The sequence below is a fragment of the Poecilia reticulata genome, linkage group LG10 (assembly GCF_000633615.1).
Source record: "Poecilia reticulata strain Guanapo linkage group LG10, Guppy_female_1.0+MT, whole genome shotgun sequence".
Taxonomy (NCBI): domain Eukaryota; kingdom Metazoa; phylum Chordata; class Actinopteri; order Cyprinodontiformes; family Poeciliidae; genus Poecilia; species Poecilia reticulata.
Genome location: NC_024340.1, coordinates 13,879,726 through 13,904,393, shown reverse-complemented (window position 1 = coordinate 13,904,393; position 24,668 = coordinate 13,879,726). Strand labels below are relative to the sequence as shown.

The window sequence follows — 24,668 nt, the reverse complement described above, 5'->3', positions numbered from 1 at the left end:
CTGCATAAGACAGCAAGATAAGCTTTATCATGCTTGAAAGGCCAAAAAAAAAATGTAAAAAATGTCACACATGATAAACAAAGTCTGGCTTCTGCTGCTCTACAGATGCCAAGTCAGATCATCTGAGTAAAAAATTATTTTGCAGAGAAGACTGATGCAGATATGGAGCCATGCTCAGATGTTTTTGAAAATATTTATTCAGGAAAAGAACTAGACCGAGCTCTTTATGTCACAAAAAAAAAAAAAAAACATGGTGAGAAAAACTCTCAGCCTGCGAGGTTCCCCCCTCATTAGAAAATCATTTTTTAAAACTTATTTTCAAATATAAGCACACACACGCACTGCTTTTAAGAGCACAGATTTGTCTGGAAATTGATAAAAAAAATTACAACTTTGCTACCAGTAGTCAACTGCTAAAAAAATACACAAAATGACAATAAAAATGAAGGAGCCCACCACCAAAAGAGTGCAAAAACTGAGCAGTAAGTTTAGTAGGAAGCAAGCAGAGGGAGCATTTATTTAGAAACTTTATTTTTGACTTTACAGTTTCATTCTTCTGGTCTCAACTGGTCCCAAATAAAAAAAAAGAAGCCCTGAACACATCATGGAACAGACAGCATATAATAATGTCAATGTAAATTTACATCAGAGGTCTTTAGTTTTTACCTTACTGGGTTTTTGTTAAAAAACAAACAAAAGAATTGAAATGTTCACAAACACGTGATGTTATTGCAGACTGTGAACTTTTATAGTTTTGGAAAGTTTTTTTTTAGTGGTATAGCTAGAAAAGATAATTAATAATAGGAAAGTAACACAAAACTTGCAGTTAGCACCTTAATTGCATTCTCTTTATTAACTTATGGATCATCAGCACCTTGTCCGGTTAGTAGCGACTAGAAGTTTCTCTCAAACTGTTGCTGCCCATTAGAGGAACTTAGATGATGAGGTCTTTGTCCACATCCTCTGCAAACACAAAGAAAACATATTAATGAGTTAGAGTGTGATGACAAGATGTGGCAGCCATGTCCTGATCAGTAAATGCACTTGATCAATATGTTGTAATCAGTGTGATCTCCTCTCTAAAAGAATGACTCTTAGCAGTTTGCTGCTGTGGCAAATTGGGGTAAGTTAACACACTGCTAAGCAGGAAAACCATCAGCAATCATCTTTAATAAGCAACTGTTGTTGTCCACCATTCTGAGAACAGTTATAAGGTCACTTAAAAATAATTTGAAGTCCATCACTCAAAAGATTATCTGCTTGTGAAAACACTTAAAGACAGCTGCCAATCTTCCATGAGGTGCCAGCAGATCCTCCTGATCCAGGTCAGACCAGGCAATGTTCAGAGAAATGACAATAAACTCGAGAGTTCTTTCTCAAACTCTACTGGCTGTGAAAAAAGAATCAAGGCGTTGCAATGGCCTAGTCAAAACCCAGAAATTAACACGATTGAAAAGTTGTGCTACCTGGATTTGTAATAAATAATGGCAGTGTGGAATCTGTTGTGTTTAACCTTGAGGTTAAAGGTACCTTTGCTGTCTTTAAATGAAATATAATTAATATAAAAAATTAAACAGGAGCGTTTTGTCCACCAATTGTCACTCACGCTCTTTGAGGCCGAAGCAGGAAGCCCACTCCTCCAGGGCGATGTATTTGTCGCTGTCGGCATCACACGCCTCGAAGAAGCGAGTGGTGCAATGCTCCATGGGAATGAGGGGAGCGCGCAGCGGGGCGAGCTCCGAGTGGGTCAGGTATCTGATGGAAAACAAAAACAGCATTAATCATGTTTCATAGAGTAAAAACGTGACTCAATAACACCAGGGCAGAAATGATACTTGGATACACTTTGTATATTTTCCCCTTCAATACAGTCATTGAACATTCAGCAGTGAAACCAAGACATTCCTCTCCACAAATGCTCTTTGAAATTCCTTCATGGGGATCCAAAAGCAAACCCAAAACTGGAGGAACTTGTAGCTCTAAAGAAAAGCATCTTGATCAGCCGCCTGAATGCCCTCATTTCAGTTCAGTAGAACAGCTGCGTATCTCCAGCTCCAAACAGTCTGCATAACAAACTCCAGTCACCCACAGGAAGCTAACTTCAGCTCCACTTACATTTCCTCCAACCAATAGGAGACAGAATTTTCCAAAAACACTAAAATACTCCTGGATGAAGGTAATAATGGAAACATTAACTTAAATTTGCTGCACAAAGCAACCATATCAATATTGGATACATTCATTTTTTTCTATATTGAGAGGTGCTAAGTGTATCAGTGCTACTGCAGCATAGTTGAAGGAGCCAAGTAGGTCTCCAAACACGTCCCATCAGCATGTTTCCCACATCCTTACCCGTCGACGGGGTGCTGGTCAAGCTGGCCGAACTGCCAGTGGACGGGGAAGATGTACATGTTGTAGTTCTTCTCGAAGTCACGGGCCAGGAGGTCCAGTGAGTGCTCACCGGCCTGCAGCCTCTTCTCGTTCTCAAAGATCTTCTTCACCTGAAAAACAGGACAGGTGTGGTTTTATATCCGAGATTCACAATGGAAAATTAATGAGTTATTTAAAACTTATTTTAAAGAGCAACGTGAGATGTTAGGAAATTCAGTTATTTTTCTATCCCCTCATTTAAAAGCAAATCAAACATCACTACAGTAAGCCATCTGCCTGCATCTCTTCATTTCTTTAACATCCTGATGCAGCACATCAAGAATGAACTTAGTTACAATATCAGAGCAACAACAGCTTGGAGGGTCATTATTTTGAGATAAACTCTCTAAAGGCTAAACTAAGAATAGATTCAGGAGAGATCAATACAATTCAGGGTAGGAGAGCAATTAGTCTTTATGTATAAAATCTCAAAATTAAAATTTCTTTAAGTATGTTAGCAACTACTTATGCAGCAGGTCAGTATTTTATACCCTTTCAAACATGTGACAGTGTCACATTTTTGTTGATTCCAGCTATTTAGTGAGTTACAGGCTTTTGATCAAGAACAGTTTGTCACAATGGCTGAAAAGAAGAAAAGCACTCATGCACATCTTTTAATGTGCATTTTCTCACCCTAAGCTTCTGCTTCTCGGTCAGCATGTTGTTGTCCTCATCGCGCTCGTACAGAGTCACCAGAACGTTCTTCAGCCAGTCCCTCATGCGGAGAGGGAACTCGCTCAGCTCGTTGTCCAGGCAGGCCTCGATGTCTGCACGGAGGAAATAAAGTCATCATTTAATACAAATAATTAACGTAAACTTTAAAGCATATGCTTAACATCTTGTTTGATGACTTAAGGATAACTATTCTTATAAGACAAAGTATTTTACAAGTTTTGCAAACTTCAAACTGCATCTGTCTTCAGTCAGACGGATTAAAGACAAATGTTGGTTTTTTTCTTAATCTTACCCCAGAGCTCATGTTTATCTATTTAATATGATTCAGATCTGTTTATCCTCAACTATGCCGCAGACTGAATACTGTTTTCGTCTTGTAAACTGAGATGTGCCGTGATCTCCGTCCGAACCCCGCAGTCCTGACTCATCTCCCTGAGCTGCATGTGTCAAGTTCAGAGAGAACAGACGAAGAAATGCAGCCAGCGTGTCTGGACAGAGACCGCAGGATCCGACATGACAGTCCAACCCACACATCAATCTCAGCAGACAGTGCAGACATGAGAAGAGGCAGTATTCTGAGAGTCTGATGTAAGAGCCGAGCTCGGCTTCAGCTCCTTCACTTTTTCCATACATGTGAGAGGGAACTACGCTGCATATGTAAGCAGCAGGGTGTCAAAACAAATATTAGTTCAATTCACAAAGCGGCACAAGAGAAAGAGGCACAAATTCTACTTAAAGTTTGCTTTTCCTTTGTTAACTAAGATCCTCTTGAGTTATACATTGCAGAGAGTGTTGCATTATAATATGTTACACAGTCTTGGAAGAGGTCAAGCACTCACATTTGCAGGGTCCAATGTAGTCCAGGTGCAGCTTGTGGCCCTTCTTGGTTCCCTCCAGTGCGCACTTGGTGGCAAAGAAGTGGCAGGAGGAATCGTAGGTCTTGTTGTCGGTGCCGCAGACCTGGAAACAAAAAAACAACTCAAGTAAAAATGCAGCAGTTTATAAAACACATGATAATTTTATTAGAGACAAATGTATTAGAGACACAATTGTTTTTGATCCCTTTCAAACTGAGAAGTTCAGAAAAAAAAATCCATCTTAGATTTGGATACGTTTATGCAGCGCAGAATTATATGGTGCCCAATAGCTTCTAGAAAAAGGTCTTTAAAAATATATTTAACTGAAGCATTTTTAATTATTCTGATTTTCTTTTTTAAGTTCATCGAGATGCTGTATGTCCCAAACTTGTGAAATCCTATAGGAGAAGACTAAGTGTTGCACTTTTGGCAAAGGTTATACATTAATAATATATGCGGCTTGTTTAATGCCCTTCTTGTTCTCTGCATTTGGTGGAAATTATTTGTTTTTTATAGTTTTTCTTTTTTTACCCAAACAAAAGGAAGTTGACTCTTGGTGAGAAAGCGGGGGAACAATGGGTAAAATCAGAATGTGTAATGTTTACTTGCTTTCTTTACAAAAAGGGTTTGTTACCTCATGTTGACTAGATATCATGTATGTATTGTGATAGACAGGTTTCGTTTTAACTCACATGCTCAAACTCTCCTTCGACAGCAGGGCAGGTGGAGGGGTCCTGGCACACACACATGGGGGTGTTGCTGTCATCGACCTCACACACCTTGCCCTTCTTGCAGTGGTAGTTCAAGCAAGGATCTACAAGAAAAAACAAATTAATGCAGAAGTTAAGGACACAATTTTGTAAAAAACAAAATAGCTTCAGCAAATTTGTTCGATATTTTAGGCTCTTAATTATTACTTTAGTTTCTGCTGTTTGTGCGTTTTGATTTCTATCCCAGTTCAAATTACTGAATCAGTGAACCAAAAGTTTGAAACTTGTGAAAGTTATTATCCATTGTTGTTCAAACTAGATAAACACTTTTCAATTCTACTTTTCTGAAGCAAAAATAGCATTTTCCCACTTACACAGTAAGACTCTTCCACAATTATATAATAATGTGGCATCTCTGTCTGATCCATGTGGAAATCTTTCACATTATTAAACAGAATATATTGTTTATTTGAGAAAAAATTACTTTTAATAGAAAAATATCCAATGGTTATGACAAATTCCAGCTGAACAGGGATGTAATGAACAGCAGCCAGACAGGAAACACAGATGAGCTCTTTGGAAAAAACCTGGGCTGGGAAGACAAATTTCTCTCCAGAAAAACAGTCTCCACATTTTCCCCTTTGGATTATGAAATAGCTGGAATCTTGGACTTGAGGGAAGGAACAACCTAAAGCTGAGGAAATCTGACACAGTACAGTTTATGCCACAGCTGCAATTGGCAACTTGAGCAGAGTCATCAAGCAGATCACCCAGAAGAAATTTTCTTTCAATTAGCTGAAGAAGCATCAAGTATTTACTTCCCCTACAACCACTGGCTTTGGAGCATTAGCTTGAAAAACTTTAAGGGCCAAAGGACATGTTGAAAACAAAATGTTGACAGACTTCAGAGCTTGAGATGCTGACTACTTTGTGGAAAAAAGTGAGGGTTACAAAATGAATGAATGTGTCCCTCATAAAAATAATTTTGGTGACAGATGTTTGGAGAAATGGGTCTGATGTGAACTAATGCTGGTCACTGATTACAATGTCTGTCCAAATATTGCCACACTTCTTGAGTTTTTAATTGCTGCTATTGTGTCAGTCTGTAATTCAGCTATTTTTAACTTTCTTCTCTTTAGTAAATAAATCATAATTTAATTGTTAAATTTTTTAAGTAAATTTTGAGCTTTATGCTTTGCTGTCACGACTTTTGTCTTGCAAGGCCCATTGTGTTATGACCAGATGCTTATGGTTTGTGTTTGAAACCTAACATCTGTGCTGTTCAGCTAGTTTTGGCTACATTGCACTTACTTTCAGTCCTTAATGATTTTTAAACATATTTCTCAACCTTGGACATGAAAACAAACAAAAAAGTGATCATGAGCTACATACTTGAACACAACTGGAAAAGAGAAAGTGCAAAAAATGTGAAGTATGCTCTTTAAAATGCCCTGAACGATTTTAAACAGCCTGCAGGCTCTCCAGTCTTCGACTTTTGCTGCTTATTGAGTTTTCTGTGGTTGAATTGCCTCTTTAAGCTGGGTGGAACATATAATCACAGGCATCTGCATGCAGAACGAGGCAGTCTGTCATTATGTCTGCTTAGTGTGCCAGCTTGAGCAAACCCTGAAACCTCTGTATAGCTGCACCCAGTCGCCAGAATGCAGCTGAAATATTTTAAGGTTGTTTATCAAAGAAGGCTGCTGCTGCAGACAAAAATCATTGAAACAGCCTTTTGGGTCAAAATTAATCCTCTTAGATATGTTTGCACAAAAGTATAATCATGCATACTTTCTTATTTCTTATTTATCTTATTTATCTTATTTATTCTTATTTTCTATATTTTAAACCCTTCATGTGGAGAATTGGACTATGCTTAAAAACTCCCAAACCTTGTTTACACTACGTTTATGCTTTATTTGCGTTAGGTGTGAACTTGGTTCCAAACATTTAGAGTTAGTTTTAGAGGGTTTGGCTTCCTGCTGAAGCAAGAGATGTTTATGGTTTAGAAAACCAACCTTCCTGTATTAACAAGTCACAAACTTACTCTCAACAACAACATCTTCGACATCGATGGCTTCATCAAACTCTCCAACCTCCACCTGCACTGGGTTGGTTCCCACCTCTGGTTCCTGGAACGCAGCATATGTCAGAGGTCAGACTTTGAACAGATGATCAATGATCTTTTGAAACATCTAGTTTCAGATTCATCTCTCCATGGTTTCCTCAAACTACTCATTGTTTGCCTTCAAATAGGCTTGAAACATCACCAGTGCTCCCTGAAGGCCGACGGCGTCTGAGAGACCAGAAGATCCAGCAATAAAAAGCAGCTGGATCCACATGTGGTCAGGCCAAAAAAGAAAACAAACCTAATGGTTTCCTGGCTAACTTAACCAGTGGCTAAAATTAACAGCTGTGGGATCGCTGGTCCCGCTGGACCTCTGGAGCAGGAAACCATAAAACGTTCACATGAAAGCCCAAGATTTTCTTTTGAATAAATTTGTCTAAAATCCAGTGCCGCTAAAGACATATTATGCTGTTGAAGCTGGTATTTTCTTACAATAAGGACAATTACTGAACATGATGCAAATTTTCCTTATTGACAAGTAAAAGTGTTTTGAGGTGCAATTCTGGCAGAAAGATTGAAAGCTGCAGTTTTTACTTTAATGCCTCATCTGGTTAATAGCAACACAAACTCAACTTTCTGCTGTTTTACTTGGTGGTTAAAGTCCATTAAAGACTTAATTACAGCAGGTTAGTTATCTGCTAATATTCACACAAAAGTTCACAGCTTTTACAAGTCTGAAATGGTTCTCTGTCTTCAGATCTAAAAAACCCAAAGCTCTGTCACAGATCAAATTTAAGAACAGCTGTGTGGTGGAAAACACATCACAGATGCCTAACAGAAGAAATGTCTCAGGAGAAAAAAAGTATTTAAAAGTTTATTCCAGTTCACAGAATCAGGACAAATGAGATGTTAGTTTATGTAAGTTAGTTGTTCATTATTTCCCTCTCACTGATGTTGCTATTGTTGTGTTTTGCAGAGAAACCCCACTAAGGAATTAACTATCACTATAATGACAAGTCATTTTCTGTGCTTGAGAGAATTTCTGCGGTTCTCTCAGGGGCTTTCCTGAAATATTGAAATAAAATTATAGGGTTTTTTTCAAGGTAGAGTGAATGAAATCCACTGAAGAAGAAATAAATTGGTCTTGCAGAAAAAAAAACAACAAATCATCTGGACTGACCTCAACAGTTGGGTCTTCAGTAACCAGCTCCTCCACAACTGGCTCCTCCTCAGCCTGCAACACAAAAGCAGGAATGATCTGATTACAGACACACATTTTGTCCACACAATGAAAGATTTAATATGTGAACGAGACAGCAGAGCAACTCTCAGGGGAGGAATTGGCCTTGGAAAAATGGTTAACCCAAACAAACTTTACATGGGAAAGCACACCCACAGTCAGAACTACAGAGGAAGTCTATTAAACAATGAGGGGTGATCACGGGAAAGAAGACGTCATGGAGAACAGTGAGATCGGAAAGACGGTTCTTCCTGGCTCTGCCTCTCAGACCTCATTGTAAGGCGTTAGGTTATCCTGAGCTATGCCTGTTATGCTGCTACATGCTTACGACCACATTTCCTCTCATTCTTCTACTACTTTTCTATTTACATTAATTGCAGTTATTTAAACTGTTATTTCTATTTTTTCTCTCAGATTTTTCTCCCCATAGAAGCTACATCTAGTCTGCCATTTTGTTTGGCTTCAATACCTTTTCGAAGGAGAACATCAGCTGACATAAAGCTGCTGTCAACAAATCTTTCTACCTCTTTTGCTATTAACTTTTTAATTTCCATTGACATAGAAATTACAGTTTATATTTCAGTAATTAACTGAGCTTAATGCACTGTTGGAGAACTACAATCAATTGAAATGTGTGCGATTGAATTTAAATGATTGTAATTGTAATTTATTCTGAAATGGCACTATGTAAATAAGCTGAATGGAACCAAGAAGGGAAAATGTTCACAAAAGGACTAGAAATGGCCACATAGACTTGAACTCACAGGAGCAGCAATGGCGTGGCCAGCCAGGCACAGGAGGAAGACGATCCACACCCTCATCTTCAAAGACTGTACGGAAAGAGAGAGAAACAATTCAAATTTTCTGCTTGTCATCAAATTAAAGACTGTAGGAGATGCTTTAGAATGACAGATCCCATCAAGCCTTAATATATTTGTGTAAACATTTGCAGTTCCACTTCTTTATTTGTTCCAGATGTTGTTTTCAGTAGTTGGTGTGCATTCACTAGGGATAAACTTCTCAGAGTTTTTGTGTGAATCCAAATTTCAACAACTTCAACATCTTAGTTTATAAAGTATAGAGCTGCACAGGTCATTCCTGATCTAATGACCTGTGCAGCTAAAGAGGTCAGATGACAGAAGATCTGATGAGTTTCCTGATAGAAGGAGTTTTGACACTAAAAATAAAATGTAAGATGTAAGATAGCAAGCAGATTCTGATTGAGTTTATGTCTTATTACTATTTGAAAAACCCAGAATCAATGTTACACTCTAGAATCTGATCAAAAGCAACACATTATAAACAATGTCAGAAATTCTGGGTACTTCTTGGTTGTTTTAGGGCAATCAGGACTTTAAATCTAAGAGTGTGGTCTGTCATGTCATGTCTATGTTCAGTTTTGAAATTTTTTGTCACCTTTCTTTCTTTCTTTCTTTCTTTCTTTCTTTCTTTCTTTCTTTCTTTCTTTCTTTCTTTCTTTCTTTCTTTCTTTCTTCCTTTCTTTCTTTCTTTCTTAAAGAAAGAAAGAAAGATTAAAGATCCCCAAACCACCTTTCTGAAACACATTGAGAACACATCACGTATTATGTGAGTCCAGACTTTACAAATATGGATTTTTGCAAAATATCAAGTAGTATTTTAACCTTGAGCCACATACCAGTGTTTTCCATATTCAGTCAGTCTGTTTCCCTACTATATTCATGTATAATCATAATGTGTCATCTAGTTTGGTAATCACAAAAAAGTATTGTTTTTACATTGGGTTTTATTTTAGAGAATATTATTTACTTTTAAAATGAAAAAAAAAAAATCAATGAAAAACACACACAGTGGAAACCCCAAATAAGCATTGGCTAACTGAAAATCACATTAAATGTGCAAACAGAGAGGATTCAAACAGGTTTCTAGGGAATCACAAGTGATTTTGAACACACATATGGAAACCATTTGAAAAACTGAGCCTGCTAAAAAGAAACTAGCGACACAGTTCGGGGGTGGGGTGAGCTGATTAAGAATTACTGCAGATAATGTCACACATGAGGATGTTCATTGAAGCTTAAGATATATTATATACATGCTGTCTATTAAACACAAAAATAAAGTCAAAACATGCTTGAATCATGTTGTTTGGTTTTAATCTGCTTGTAACATTTATTTAAAATAACTTTTCTTATTGCAATTATAACAAATTGCAGTATTAAATGAGACACTGAAGCTTAAATGTCTCCAAACATATATATGCACTGCATAAATCTCATGACACCTGTCAATTTTTAAACAACCCACAACAACACAATAAACAGTGTTATAACGGTCTGTGGTTACGCCTTTGTTTCAGGACCTTCATCAGAAAATAATCTCATGGGTTCAAAGAGGATTTTTGCATTATGCAGCATTAATCAGAGCATATAGTAGCTACTGAATGTGTCAAATTAAGCCTCAGAAATGTTTCTGCACACAGACTGTGCTGACATTTATGACGTGTTAACAGGCTCCTGTCTTTATGTGCAGTGTCAACATTTTCCCTCGAACTGAGGCAACATGTTTTCATTCCTAACTTCTTCCACTCAGCTCTCAGCTTCAAAATAACAACTTCCAACAGCTTTTCTGAATTTTCCTTTGTATTAATATGTGTAAGAAAAAATACAAGTAGTACCTGTAATAATACGGTTATGGAATTAAAATATAAGCCACCTAAACAAATGTTCATTAACACGTGTATGAGATTTCAGTTAGTTTTATCATTTGCTACATTTTTTTTTTTTTTTACAAAATTATAGAAACTGAAATGTTTATTAATTTTTTTTTGAAAGAACAACACTATTCTGTTACAACTTTTTAAACATACATAATTTGTTTAAAAGACAGTTTAAACTAAACTTTTTGTCTTTGCTTCATCTTCTAAAGATATTCTGACTGCAATTGTTTGTGTATTATCCCAATTCCTTGATAATTACAACATAAATTAGACGTCTATCAACAATTTCACTCAATTTATGCTGAATCTGATCTTTCAGATGGATTTTCTGCACAAAACACAAAGAGACGCCCTATTCTTAAGCATGGTAACTGGTTGTTATCCGGTTTACAGTTTTTTGCCTTTTCACCACAAAATGTATCATCAAACCTAAATTTCAGACTTTTTTAAAAAATCTATGACTACAGTATTATTATTGAACAGAATCTGCTGATTACTTTATTAATTAAAGAGAGCATAGTGTATATTTTCTGTTTTAGCTGCCATGAGAAAAGTCTTTGTGTGAGAATCTGTTTCTCCCCTCGAGCGTCCTGTCTGAGCATTCGTTGTTTGAAACTCAATGAAGAACTTCTCTTGATGCAGAAGAAATAAAGGTTCCTTTGTTTGGTAATGGAGTCTTGCATTGCTTAGTCTTCCTCTCTTTCTGCGTAGGTTCTTCCCTTCTTCAGCTCCATGTAATCAACTGTTTCTCCCAAACATCCAAAAAAGTCTGTTAGGCACCAAAGACTCATGTTAGCAGAGGCCAAGTGTAAAAATCAAAGTCTGAACTGCTTTTAGTAAATAAAAATGTAAAAACATAGACAAACTGCCTTTCTTTTCTTTTGGTATTGTTTTCTTTAGCTGGTTTAAAATTATTTTTATGCAGCAACAGTAGCAGTAACACAGACAGATCTCAGCAGACGGAAGAGGAATAAAGTTTAGGCTTTTTTCAACCAATTCTAGAGTAATTAGCTTCAGGTTTAATGTCTTCAATTGGAAAATTCAACTTTGCTTCACAAAGCAAAGACATTATCTGCAGTTTCTTCATGATGTGGGATGGACATGTTCAGACACATGCAGTGAAAGGAGTAATATTTCGTTTGCATTCCTGTAATCTGTTGTCTGACAAACCTTCCAGTAGAGTGAAATTATTCTGACATTTAAACAAGAGAGGTTTGCTACGCTGTTCTGCAAACACACTCAGCTGTGTCTGACAGGCATGTTTGCTTTGGGTTTAATTTGAATTCTTTTCTGGGAGTGAGTTGCACCTAGAGACAGCAGAAAAGACAGCAGAGTCTTTCTGCAACAGCAACTATATGATGCCTTCATATCTAATCTCCAAATTACTGAACGTGGATGTAAATAATAATAATAATAATAATAATAATAATAATAATAATAATAATAATAATAATAATAATAATAATAATAATAATAATAATATGTTTACAAAATGCACAGCAGTTACTACTACAACCATCATCCCTCAACCACCACAAGAACAACAGCCATTTACAACCAGTTACACCCAAAGCACCTTAAAAAACAATAACAGCTTTTTAAGCTCAATAAACTCAAAATAAACACAATCATGAATTTTTATTTTGTTAAACCACTGTTCACCTTCATCCTGCTTAAGTCCTGTGTTTGGGTCCTTCTCAAACATTCAAAAAACTAATTTAAAAACAACCAAAACAGCTTTTAGTCAACTTTCTCTCAATTAAGACTTAAAGCCACTGGAAATAAAATAAGGCGAAGCCACTCAGCTGTGACCTTTAAACCATGGTTGCTAATGCTATTTACTATAAAAATGAATAAATACAAGTTTCAGTCTGTATGTCTGCTTTTGGCCTCGTATTAAAGAAAAAAAAATCTCCAAATAAAGTCTGAAATCTATAACTAAGATGGTAAAACTAACATTATAATGCCAGTAGCTGACTATACTAATTGTATTATACCTTCAAACATTTTCCGCCATAAGCTACTCAATAAGAAATTGTAGTTAAAATATTGAGCACCACTTTAAAATTATTGCCTTACACACTTTTGCTCTCTCTTGCTTGTGCTTAATGAAAATGAAAATGAGCTTTCAGCACCAGTTGTGTACATAATTCTGACAAGGCGTGGATTAGAAAGAAATATCAACAATAAATTCAAAACTGTCATTTATAAGACCTAAAACCTGCAGGTTGGTTACCAGTGTTGTCCTGACTGTTGTTCTTAAAGATTTATATTGGTTCTTGGTTTAACCAAAAGTTTGCTATACAGAACTTCTAATGCACCTTTATCACTATAAAGCAAAGTGTTTAAAGCGAGAGCCTGCTGTTTGAGAAGGTCCATAAATACCAAGCCAGGAAGTCAAAACCTAAAGCTTAGAGGTGGAAAATTACAGAAACGTTGGCAGGGACACAGATGCTGTGTCCAAACAACCTTCACAAATGTGCCTTTGAAAAAGCAGAGCTAACAAAAAGCTTCTGGCGAAGGAGAACTCATTGGCAGATATGAATAAGAAAAAAATATCAAAACGAACTCTGGATGGGAGAAAACAGATATGGTGTCATCTCTAAAGTGTGTGGCATCAATATTTGATTTGGAAAGGCCTGATGTACTCGTTATTTAGTTTTAAAAGATTCCTGTTTAGTTGGAGAGTCGGGATGGAGAAGGCGGGACTAACTGACATAACAGCAAAACAAATAATTTTATTTGGAAAGCTGCTCTCATAATCAAACAGGACTGAGGCTAAAAGGGAAACTTCAGGCTCATAAAGGGGCCCCTTCTCCCCACAAATCTATTTAATTTGGGTTAGTTAGGTAAGCAAGTGTAAACTTGCTTTGGAGGAAAACAGCTGGAGCTTGAACTGTCACCAATTCACATTTCTCCTCTAGTTTTGCAGTAATATCTGTTGCTTTTTCCACTGGAGCTTTGGAGGAATTCGTTCTCACCCTCCTCTGTGACATAACAGGCAGGTTTTGGAGGATAAACAGTCTGTGTGACAGCAAACAGTCTGGACAAACAACACTGGGAACAGAGAAATATTTGCAAAATCTCTCAGAATGAAAAGTGATTTCCTGTGTCTGCACCAAGCCCAGGAGGTGGATGGGATAAATTACAGAAATACTGTTAAAATATAAGGAGTGTACGATGGTTGACTTGCATTTCTATGACATAAACAGACAGAGCTTAGATTTAAACCTGAAAACATCTCCAGTAATTTGCAGTCTAGTGGTTGATTTCTTTTATATGATGTTGCTCGCTCTTTATTTGTACTCTGCCAAACCTGGCGGGTGAAATTCCTACATATAAGACCCTGTCTGTCTGTCTGTCTGTCTGTCTGTCTGTCTGTCTGTCTGTCTGTCTGTCTGTCTGTCTGTCTGTCTGACTGACCAAACCAGAACAGGGATGGCATCTTTTATGCCATCCACCACCATCTGGATGGGTTTTAAGGGGCAAACAGATCAAAGAGGTTAAGCAGGTCAAACAGGTGCTTGAAAGTCTATCAAGACATGTAAGAAGGGTAACATTGCATTATCAAGTGTCTGGCAATTAATTTGAGGAACAGTTAATGAGGTTGAAACTGCTGCAAGAAGAATTTGGTCCCCGCTCAATTTGTATGTTTGCTCTCTTAAGGAGAAATTATCAGTTTTATATTGTTAAGAAAGAATACAATTCAGAGAACGTGCAGAACAAATGCTTAAAAGAAAACAACATTTGTTGACATGCACAACACTGAGACACTTCTAGTTGCTGGTCCCCAGGTTTGGGTGGATCTCAGGAGAGCTTTTGTCCTCAAAGAAACTCTTTAAATCCTTTGGAGTTTTTATGCTGCTGCTGGGTAACTTGGAGGGTCAGGTTCATCCAAGGATTGTCTGTAAGATGGATCCCTCCATGACCTTAGTGTAATCTTTGTTTGGCCACTGCTCTGTTGCCTTGGTGTGGTCTTGAGTCTTTGTCAAGATGAAAGACCCATTTGTGACCAGTCTCCAGAGTTTAAAGCAGGGCTAACAAATGCAATCAAAACTCTGTTATCCATTCTTAAAGGTTTTGATAGGAAAAGTTATGTTTAAGTAAATGTTACTCACTGATTTTAACATAAATCTCATATGTTACTGTTTTATAAATATCTTACATCAACAAATTTCTTTCTTTGGTTTTCCTTTTTCTTTTTTCATAAATCTTATGTTTCTGGTTCAGGCAGATGAAACGGTGCAGCCTGCAGTGACTAACAAATTCAATTTTCCTCCCTTGAGATTATTGGCATGCCCATTCAATCGCCTGGACAAAGAGCAGTTTTCATGAAAGGCACCTGTGTGAAGGTGGAAGAGAGAAGTCAGGATTTTGTTAGCCTAGGCTGTTTGTCACCTGACCTCTTTGTAACTCAGATTCTCCCTTCCCCCGCCGGAGCTAATCGGATCAAATCCTGTGTCTGGAATCTGTGAGAGACGAGGCATACATAGCAGACTTTTCTTCTACCACTTCACAGTTTTTATAGCAATAAGTTGTTAGTTGTGGTTCAAAGCCTTAATGTGATTCCATGAATGCTTGATCAGTGATTTTCTAGATGCTTTTGTAGAAAATGACCGTCTCTGACTCACTGAATGTTATTATTTTTGATACATGACAGTTTGTGCCTCCCTTGCCCAAAATAAATCATCGGTCAAATCTCTGTGAGCAAGTTAGATTTTTATTAGGAGTTTAATCGTTTTGGTCTTTAAGAGGTTACTTAAATAAAACAAACACATAAATTCGTCTTTTTCGTTGTGCTTATGATTGGAAGTAAATGTGCACAAAGGTTCTACCTTAGTAGTTCAAATCCCATCGAAACACATAGAAATAAACAGTTCTAGCAATTTGCCCTAGAATTTTTCTGAGGAAATCAGATCAAAACAAAAATGAGTCTCTATTATTCTCTGATCTATTTCCATTTTGTGCCTTAATTCTTCACGCCTGCTATGTTTTTCCTCTTATTTTCCTTCTCAAAGGAACAATATCCAGATTTTTCCTTTCCACGTCAGCCTAGACAGCTCCATAGTCCTCCTTCTTCCTGTCAAGAGATTACAGCTTTTCTGGATCAGTTTTCCACAGCATCCTTAGCTCCAACGCCGCCTCCCCTTTCTTTCTTCCTTCCCTCCTTCCCTTCCTCCTCCTCCAAACACTTCAGCCCAGACCTGCCACCTCAACAATTAGGCACCAGAGACTCAGGCTCGGCTTCGCTCTCACTGATGCCAACACATTACTGTGTTTTATTCCCTCTAAATGAGCCTTCAGAGAAATCTTAAACAGGTGTGACGAAAGAGGAAAACAAGAAGTGATTCTAAATGAAGAAAAGGGAGGAAATTTCTCTGGCGGCATGGAAAATTTAGTCCATTGTAGCTTGTTTTGGTGTTAACATTTGTAGTACAACTACTTATTAACTAAATGCAACATTAATCAAATTGCCAGATACCTACGTAATGCACATTTTATTACAAAACCTTCTAATATATGTAGCTACAACAGTGATTGTCAAATATTTAATCATTTCTGACAGATTTTCAGAGTTCAGATAAAGAGCCGTGATCCATAAAAGTCTTGACAAATCAGCTAGAAATCATGTTTCTAACCAAACTAGGGAAGCTATTTTTTGTCTGACACTAGACTTGTGCATGAAAATGGCTTTCTGAAGGTTTCTACATGGTTGTAAGACAAAGGAAAAGATTTTTAGGTGTCTGCTTTGACTCACAGCAAACAGCTGGTAACTGATCACCACAGGAACTCGCATTCCTTTACATGGGAGTAATCAAGGAATGGAGTCACAGAGGAGATGGAGGGAGGGAAGAAGAAGAGAGGGATATCTGGAGAAATGCTCCCATTTCTCTGCCTGGCTTAACTGAAATGTTATCCCTTTTTATCCCTCCCTCTTTTCTTTCCCCATTTTTCACAAGCAGAACTTGATACCCTCTGCAAAACTGGGAAATCTCAAAGCAACAAAGAGCGTGGTACTTAATGCATCAAACTAAAGTAAAGAATAAAATTAGCTAAGAAAGGAAAACAAAAATTAACCTTCAGAAAGACTTGTTTGCATCCCTCCTCCCCTATGCCAGTGTCCTAATTCCTCTCCCCCCTCCTCCTCCTGTTGCCGATGTGGCACACAATAGCTCCACAGTCAATAATCTCCCAAATCACAGACTGTGTTCATATAATGAATGATTTTTCTGGCAACTGTTTGAACAACAAAGAAGCCATTTTTAGCACATTCCAGTTTGAAATGAAATGCTAGACCGTAAGTTAGTTTGAAATAAGTTTTGTCTAATCAGAAAGACTTTAAATTGGGACTGTAAAGTAAGTAAATGTGGGCAAATATAGAAATAAAGATTCTACCTGCTTTAGGAAAACAGAAACTTTTTTTGAAGAGGATTTCTTAAATCTTACAATGATGAAAACAAAATTTCCCCACATCTATCAGTGGTCAAACTTCACCTTTAAGAGCAGTTTTGCAGCTGAATGCTAAAATAGTTCCACAAGTTGCAGAAAGCTTTAACTCAGAGCTCAAATAAAGAGAAATATCAATCTGAGGCAGAGTGAGACCTCCTACCTTCAGCTTTGCAGAGCAGGGACGCTTGGAGAGAAGTCAGCCGTGTGCGGGGCCCCGGGAAGATCTAACTGCCTCACCAGTTCACTCAGAAGACATTTCCAGTGGGACGTCCCAGTCTGGACACAACTCTTGCTCCCACAGCCTCCTCCCAGTCTCCTCCTGCGCTGGTGGGAAGGGCTTGAAACTAAACTCTGCTCCCTTAGGCAGGTTGAAGTTCAAGAGTCCGGCTTGAGAAATACACTTAAGTTTCTTTACAGATGTCTGAGGTTGAGCATGCTTTATCAATAAGAAAATAATTTCATTTAGTTACTTCAGTTTCTATGAATCATAACGCTTAAAAGTGGCTCAGAAAAAAAAACTGAATTATTAAAATAAACAACTCCGCTTTAAAGTTACAACATGCTATCTGCTGTGAGGACATCCACAAAATATGAAAATATGAGCAACTGTTGAAGGCTGCAATTTACATTTACCAACATAACACCCCAAAACCGTCAGTACTTCCACATCTGTCTGTTCCAGCTCACAGCAGTTTTGTTTGGTTGATGCTTATCCATCAGAAATGTCATCTTTCATAGCTTCACATCATGTCGCTTTCAGGGATTGATTTGTTAAGGCATCTGAGGAAAGCATCAGGAAAAAACAGTTTCATAAAGATATTTATTTTAGCAATAAAATGTGAAAACATTAGTATTCAATTTATGAGTTAGGGTATAAATTGAATAATAAGCTCTGACCATCTCATACAGCATTTTAAATAAGAACGAGACAAAGAGATCTGTGTTAACTCTGGAGGAGCTGCAGAGTTGCACAGCTCAGGTTGGAGAATCTGTTAACATATCTATTCATAGTACACTCTGTGCAATGCACTAGGAAGAACAAATAAAAATTGTATAAAGAAAGCTATCAGAAGTCTCCTTTATAATTTGCCACCAACCATATATGTACAAAGGAAAGACGTTGGTTAGTAAACAGTAAAACATGGTGGCAGCAACATTGTAATCATGCTTTTCTTTATCAGGAACAGGGAAGCTGATCAAAGCTAATAGCCAGATGGAAGGAGTTAAATACTGGGGAGAATTGGTATAAAGTTTCCCAAAGTCTTAAAAGCAAAGCTGTAATGACAAGGTTAGAAGCCCCAGTCAAAGTTCAGACCTTAACAAAACTGAGAATCAGTGGTGAGACTTAAACACTGTTTTTCACTTCATTCTGTCAACTGAGATTGAGAGAATTTGCAATGAACAAAAAAAATAGAAAGGTAAATTAAATATTGTTGTTACTCACACAAGTTTCTTCAGAGTTTTAGCTCCTGATAGTACAGGTCTGTCTCACATCGGTTCTGAAAAACCTCTGACTGAAGACACTCTGACGTTGTGTAACAGTCTGAAGAAGACGTTGCTCCCGCTGGTCCACAATGATGGTCATTTAACAGAATCCTTTCTTACCATCATCTCTCGAGGTTGGAAACGGCCTTCTTCATCAGGTTGCTTCGCTTTCCCTGACTCAGATGCTGCTGCCCCAACAGATGATGGCACATCTCTGTCCTTTGGCATGAAGGTGTGTGTGTGTGTGTGTGTGTGTGTGTGTATTTGTGTGTCTCTGTGATGGGCTCCCAGTTTGAACCCTGCTTCTTGCCCAAAGACCGCTGGAGATCTGCACCAGCAATCTTTTAAAGAAAATTGGGCTTAGAAAATGGAAGAACAATATAAAACTCTTCTGTGTTTTAGCTACAGGCACCAAAAAACACAATTTGTAACAGTTGTTTTATGAAATATAAAAATAAATATAAATGCATAATTTTTGCAAGTAATTTCCAAAAGAAATTACTTTACTGTTTTTTCCTGTTTTCCTGTTTTATAAGGATACAAATGCATGTTTTTTTCTTTGCTTTATAAAAATATTAGACACTCAGTTTAAAAGTAGAGGTAAAAATTTGGTTCCACAAAATCAATCATTTAAAAATCCATTTCTTAAAGATATTTACAAAATTTAAGTTATCTTCTTCGAAGGTTTGTGTGGGTTCTGCAGATCCAGACAAATTTCACTTTGTAGCACAGAGGGTAAAAATTGCAGTAAATGATTGTAAAGGCTGCTGACCTCTGAACTAAGCAGACCGGACTTAAAGAATTGCTGGTCAAGACACATCCATTCTTCCTCTTTCATCAATACTAACTGGATCTGTTGTTTTCATAAAATGCCTTGAATTGACAGTTGTTGTGAGTTGTGTTACCTAAATGATCCAAGCTGAATTTGTCATCAAGTAGGTAAAACCATGATGCGAATAAGAGAGGAATATTAGACAACCAAGCATCGAGGAGTGTGTGGAAAATCTGCATTGTTTGTCGAAGCTGGTTAAATCCTAGTGGGTGGCATGACTCTGAAAAGAAAAATCCATGTTCTTTTTGATTCTGTTTTGTTTGGTACAGCTCAGTGGGGTCCTCATCCAGTGGGGAGGGGGTGTACGAAAGCTTTGTATTGGTCTAATTTCAAGACGCTCCTGGGATGCCGGCACATTAGCGACGTGTCTGTGTTTCCACTCTGAGGGGTTAGAGGTCCAATCCTAAACTCTGACACAAGACCAGTCATGAAGCTTTTCTATTGAGTTTTCCATAAGCATTAACATATTCACTCTATGACTCAGAAATACCTCTATGAACATTCATAGAACTTGTTTTCATAAAAACAAGATGGAAGAGCTAGCCGAACTGTGAATGTTGCTTCTTTTAATTTAATAATCCCCACACCTTCCAACTGAACGCCAGCTCTGACTGCAACGTAACAGTGAGACAAATGTCATCACGTCTCTGCTTTCCTGTCCTCCAGTTGGCCCAAAATAAAATCAGCTGTTCCTCAACACACCATTGTGCATTCTTTGCTGCTACGTTTCTTTGTTGTTTCTTTGTTGTTTCTTTGTTCAGTTGACCGGCTTTTTTTTTTTTTGCCAGCTGGTGACCAGACCACAGAGAATGTCACAAATAATGAAAAAAAAAAAAAAAACACACACAGACGATGCTGTGAAACCTATTTGTCTGTGGAAACACACAACATCGGTTCTAAAACACGTCTGGAAACCAACCTGCGTTGGTGCAAAAGTCCTGTCAATGTTCTTCTGCTTTGGGCTGGCTGAGTTAAATGACCACCTTAGCATGTGATAAATTTCTGCAGAAGCTTGGTAATGAACCCTTCATTTAATTCAGATGTTTTGAACTAAACTTCAGCTTTGTTTAGCTGTTTACAAACACATTAGATTAGCCATCCAGAAAAGCCTTAGGAATGCGGACAGATTGTGATGTTTCATTGCATAGCAGAACAATGCATGGAGAAATATGTTCTTGAAAGTGCAGTCCCACTCTGATATCCCTTCTGCTCTTTTTTGCCGTCACAGATGGGAAAGTTAACCCTGCAGACTAGTTGCTGACAAAGTCTGGATACTTTTCCTCGTTGTTCCAGTTCTTCACAGAAAGACGTGGATTACTGATCCACAATCCATGTTTCCCAGCCTAGAAAAGTGTCTGAAAGTGTCTGAAGTCTTTGTAAGCATTTTTATGCACCATAAAGTTGAGGTTTGCATTTGGGAATATGAACCAGTAATGAAGACACATTCGGTTCCGGGTAAAAATTCCCAGTCAAAAACAGGGTTTCTGTTTTAGACAATCTGGGCACCATAATTATTAAAATGCCCTAACTTTCTAATTTTGCATTACAAATCTTTATGTTTCTGTTTCAAAGCCTCTGAAGGCTTATGTTTATGGGAATCATATGACTCAGTGAAGACTTTTAGCCCTCTGGGGAGTTATTATTAAACTCACCGTCTATGGAACAATTAGTTCTCCACATCTCAGTTATTTTATTAAAATAATGTTCAAATACCTGTCTGAAAAGGACAGCCACACATCTCCCCTGACTCTCACTCTGAGCTCAGGGGTTTTATTTGTTGGTTTGATTTCCTCTGTTGGAGTTTTGTGGGCTGCTCCTGTCTGTTCCCACAGACCAGACCAGACCAGTGCAGATGTGAAGAACAGCTGCAGGATCAGGAAGTAGGATGACGGGATGAAGTGAGGGAGGGGGTGAAAGCTGCAATGCAACGTGGCGTTTTCCATTCTGCCTGGAAATCCAGCTGCTGATGGAGAGGAGGTGTTGTTAGAACATGACTCTCTTCTCTCCTCCCATCTTTTCTGATTGCCTTTTATTCTCCCTTCTCTCCTCTCACACCCTGCTCCCTTTGCCATCTCCTCACCCTCTCATGTAAACGTGGCAGCTGCGCATGACTGCTTAACAAGAGATTTGGCAAAATGCTGCAATTATGCTTTATTTTTTGCCTGCTGCTGTTTGATTAAGTGCATCTCAGCAGTTTAGTCAGTAAGATTAGAGGTGCAATGTGGCCACAAGGCAAAAGACAGCTCAGACAACTGTATGAAGCACAATTAGGCAGGAAAAGGCACTCCTTCGCCACGTCAGTGAGTTTAAAGTGAAAATGAATTAGAGAAAAATGAAGACCAGATGAAGCAGGGAGATCATACTGGGAACATCTGCTGAAAATGTCTGATGATTTTTTTTTCTTTATTTTCTGTCTTTGCCACCCAGATCCAGATGCTGACTGGCTGATTGATTTCAGTTTGTAGGAAGGAGAAAGTCTGGACGATGGCGGCACAAGGCCACAAGGCTTGTTTTCTCAAAATCATGTAGTTTTTTTAATTTAAGCTTGACTTTTCTATAAACTAAAAAAAAAGTAATTTATTAAATTGATTTATGTGTCCAAACAGAGTGTGTGATGCTTATCCTATTTTTAGTAAAAAAGAGAGTAAAGAGATGGGTTTCACAGCATTGGTTTAGCTCTTTGGTTGATACATCAACTACATTTTACTCTGAAATTCATCCTTTAAATCTGTCTTTTTGCCTCCACACCATTTCTGATAGCATTGTGTTGCAAACTTTGAGGCTATGTAATGTTTCAGCCAGAGCTCTTGTAATCTATGAAGACTAGAAAACTAAAATCTGGTGTTTTTCTGTAGTTTGCGCAGCAGCTTCATATCTGGACACTGTACACATTTCTGTTTGCATTCATATGATTGCAGTTTATTTGTTACCTGTTTGAAATTTAACAATCCGGTGGTTCAAAACATTGAGAAAATGTATTCAGTGCTAGATGTTCTTGCCTGTATGCATTTTTTTGCTCCTACAATCCAGAACATAAACACGTTTTGTGGTTTTGATGATGTGAAGCATGCTGACCAGTTCTTCTAGCCACACCCTGTGATCTAACTGATCCTCTGAGGATGATTCTGGAAACCTGACTGTGGGCGTCCGTTACAAATCCTGGAAACCTGTGGTGGACTCCTCTTGTGGAGTCCTCTGTGTTGGTGTAATTACAGCCTGAAACCTTCCATCAGGTGGAAGTGCGGCGGCTCTGACAGACTGTTTTCAGGAACGTCTAAATCCCAGACCTCCTTTGAAAACAAAACACGTCGCTACATTTCATCTTCACAGTGTCTCTACTTCATTCAGGTGTAGAATATAAAACTGAATAACATTTTTACAAACTCCTTACTGGATGGTAAATATATCTACTTGGATAGCAAGCTTGAAATCATGAAGATTTTTTTTCTAAAGCTGCTTCATTTTTGCGGTTTTCTATGTTAAATTCATTTTTAGTTTGTTTTCATGCAACTGATCTGAGGCACTGAGAAGCAAACATGTCATTTACACCTCAAGGAATGTTCCTATGAGCAAAAATACTCAGAGCATTAACATATGACTTTATTTCTGTGTGCGTTTGTTTAGCAAGAGCAGCAGGAAGGGAAATAGAAGAAACAGGCTCAGAGTGACTGAAGGCAAAACATCTATTAAACAGAAAAGGGCTGCAACTCTGTTTAGTGGCAAATCGTTCTAGGAGCCAGTGGGTCTGAAGAGAGGTTAAAAAATAGCTTTGAAGTTCTTTGCTGTGTTTAGATTCTTGCTTTGTTCTAAAATTTGAACATTTATGCTGAAGAGAACAAAACTATAAGCATATGTCCAGAATGATCCTGCATTTTTAAAATAAAAGTAAATTTGATATTTGATTATGAATGTTTTTAGTCTGTTTTATTTTTGTATTCATGCAATGATTTGGTTGTGAATTACTGAAATTTCACCTCAGATATGAAAACGCATATCGTCATTACTTGTTACACAAAGATGAGACAAAGCAGCAGGAGGGAAAGAAACAGAAAGATGCAGTTGATAAAAGGCATTTTAGTATCTGAATATCAGCAACATCTAAGAAAAGCCTGAAAACATCATGAAAACAAGCCGCCAACATGCATTTGAATTTCATATTCATTCTGCTTTCAGGACAGTTGAACTGCAGTGTCTCACTCAGGACATCCATTTTCTGCCTGTAGTTCAGGGATCTGCAACTACAATCCACTGGCATTTTCTGCTTTTAAGTCTTGGTAGAATACATTCACTGTGTATTTTTCTATTTTAATTGGTAGTTTCCTCCTGTTGGTTGAGTAGTCAGACCCAAAGTGAGTGAGATGCATGTCACAGAACCAACTCTGTCACAGGTTATGTGAAACCATTGCTTTTCCTACAGAGATGTTTTGTTTTTAAAATGATGTTTCTTCTCTGGTGATACTGTAACCCAAGTGAGATGAAAACATTTCAAGGGTTTGTTTGTTGTTCATGATCAGTAGATGGTTGTTGTAGGACCCAAATGAAGGAGATGGAGCCGGCCAGTGAATTTGAAGATTTAATGAAAGAATATGGAAAAATAAACTCACAAAAATCAAAGACTGAACTCAAGCTACCAAAACAGCTCCTGGGATCCCAACAGTTCCTTACAATTTAGATTATTCAAACATATTTCTTTAGATTCTCACATGTTGATAATTGATGAAAATGTACAAAAATTGCAGAAGAAAATCCCATTTCACTCTTGGGTCCATGTCCAACACATAGCATCTAAACCGGGCACTAAGCTGCAGTCAAAACATTCTTACATAAAACAGAATAAAAGAAGGTTTTTGTCTCTTTACAGGTGGATTCATCAAACTGTGCCTTTTTTTTATCATCAAACCGTACCTGAACTTTCCACCTTCACCTTGTTTACAGTGATTAGCCAAAAGATAAACATCCTTTCAAGAGAAGAAAACATTGTGGGTGGGCCATTGCCTACATTTTATGAAAAACCCAAAAACAGGCTGGAGGACAGAAGTGAGGTCAGAAACAAGCATTTTAAGCAGATAAAAGATCCATCCATCCATCCATCCATCCATCCATCCATCCATCCATCCATCCATCCATCCATCCATCCATCCATCCATCCATCCATCCATCCATCCATCNCCGGGGTCGGGTCGCGGGGGCAGCAGCTTCAGAAGGGAGGCCCAGACTTCCCTC

The 24,668-nt window shown here is 37.8% G+C and overlaps 1 protein-coding gene across 1 annotated transcript; it reads right to left on the bottom strand.

Moving 5' to 3' along the window:
• Positions 1–467: 467 nt before the first annotated feature.
• On the bottom strand, positions 468–17,396 carry sparc (secreted protein, acidic, cysteine-rich (osteonectin)). The gene is made up of 10 exons (XM_008420840.1): positions 17,289–17,396; positions 8,745–8,810; positions 7,921–7,974; positions 6,720–6,804; positions 4,655–4,776; positions 3,945–4,065; positions 3,064–3,197; positions 2,353–2,501; positions 1,607–1,755; positions 468–963 (listed from the first exon to the last, which is right to left on the bottom strand). Exons 2-10 carry the CDS (start codon positions 8,799–8,801, stop codon positions 935–937), a joined length of 900 nt encoding a protein of 299 aa, XP_008419062.1. The 5' UTR covers positions 8,802–8,810; positions 17,289–17,396; the 3' UTR covers positions 468–934.
• Between the last annotated feature and the right edge of the window lie 7,272 nt (positions 17,397–24,668).

Bases quoted from the DNA above. Each gene is read 5' to 3' on its own strand.
- sparc (XM_008420840.1), bottom strand. From the start codon at position 8,801: ATGAGGGTGTGGATCGTCTTCCTCCTGTGCCTGGCTGGCCACGCCATT. The intron at 4,066-4,654 runs GTGAGTTAAAAC...TTTTGTTTCCAG, and splicing joins TCGAAGGAGAGTTTGAGCAT to GTCTGCGGCACCGACAACAA. The intron at 964-1,606 runs GTGAGTGACAAT...TTGTGTTTGCAG, and splicing joins CTGCTTCGGCCTCAAAGAGC to AGGATGTGGACAAAGACCTC.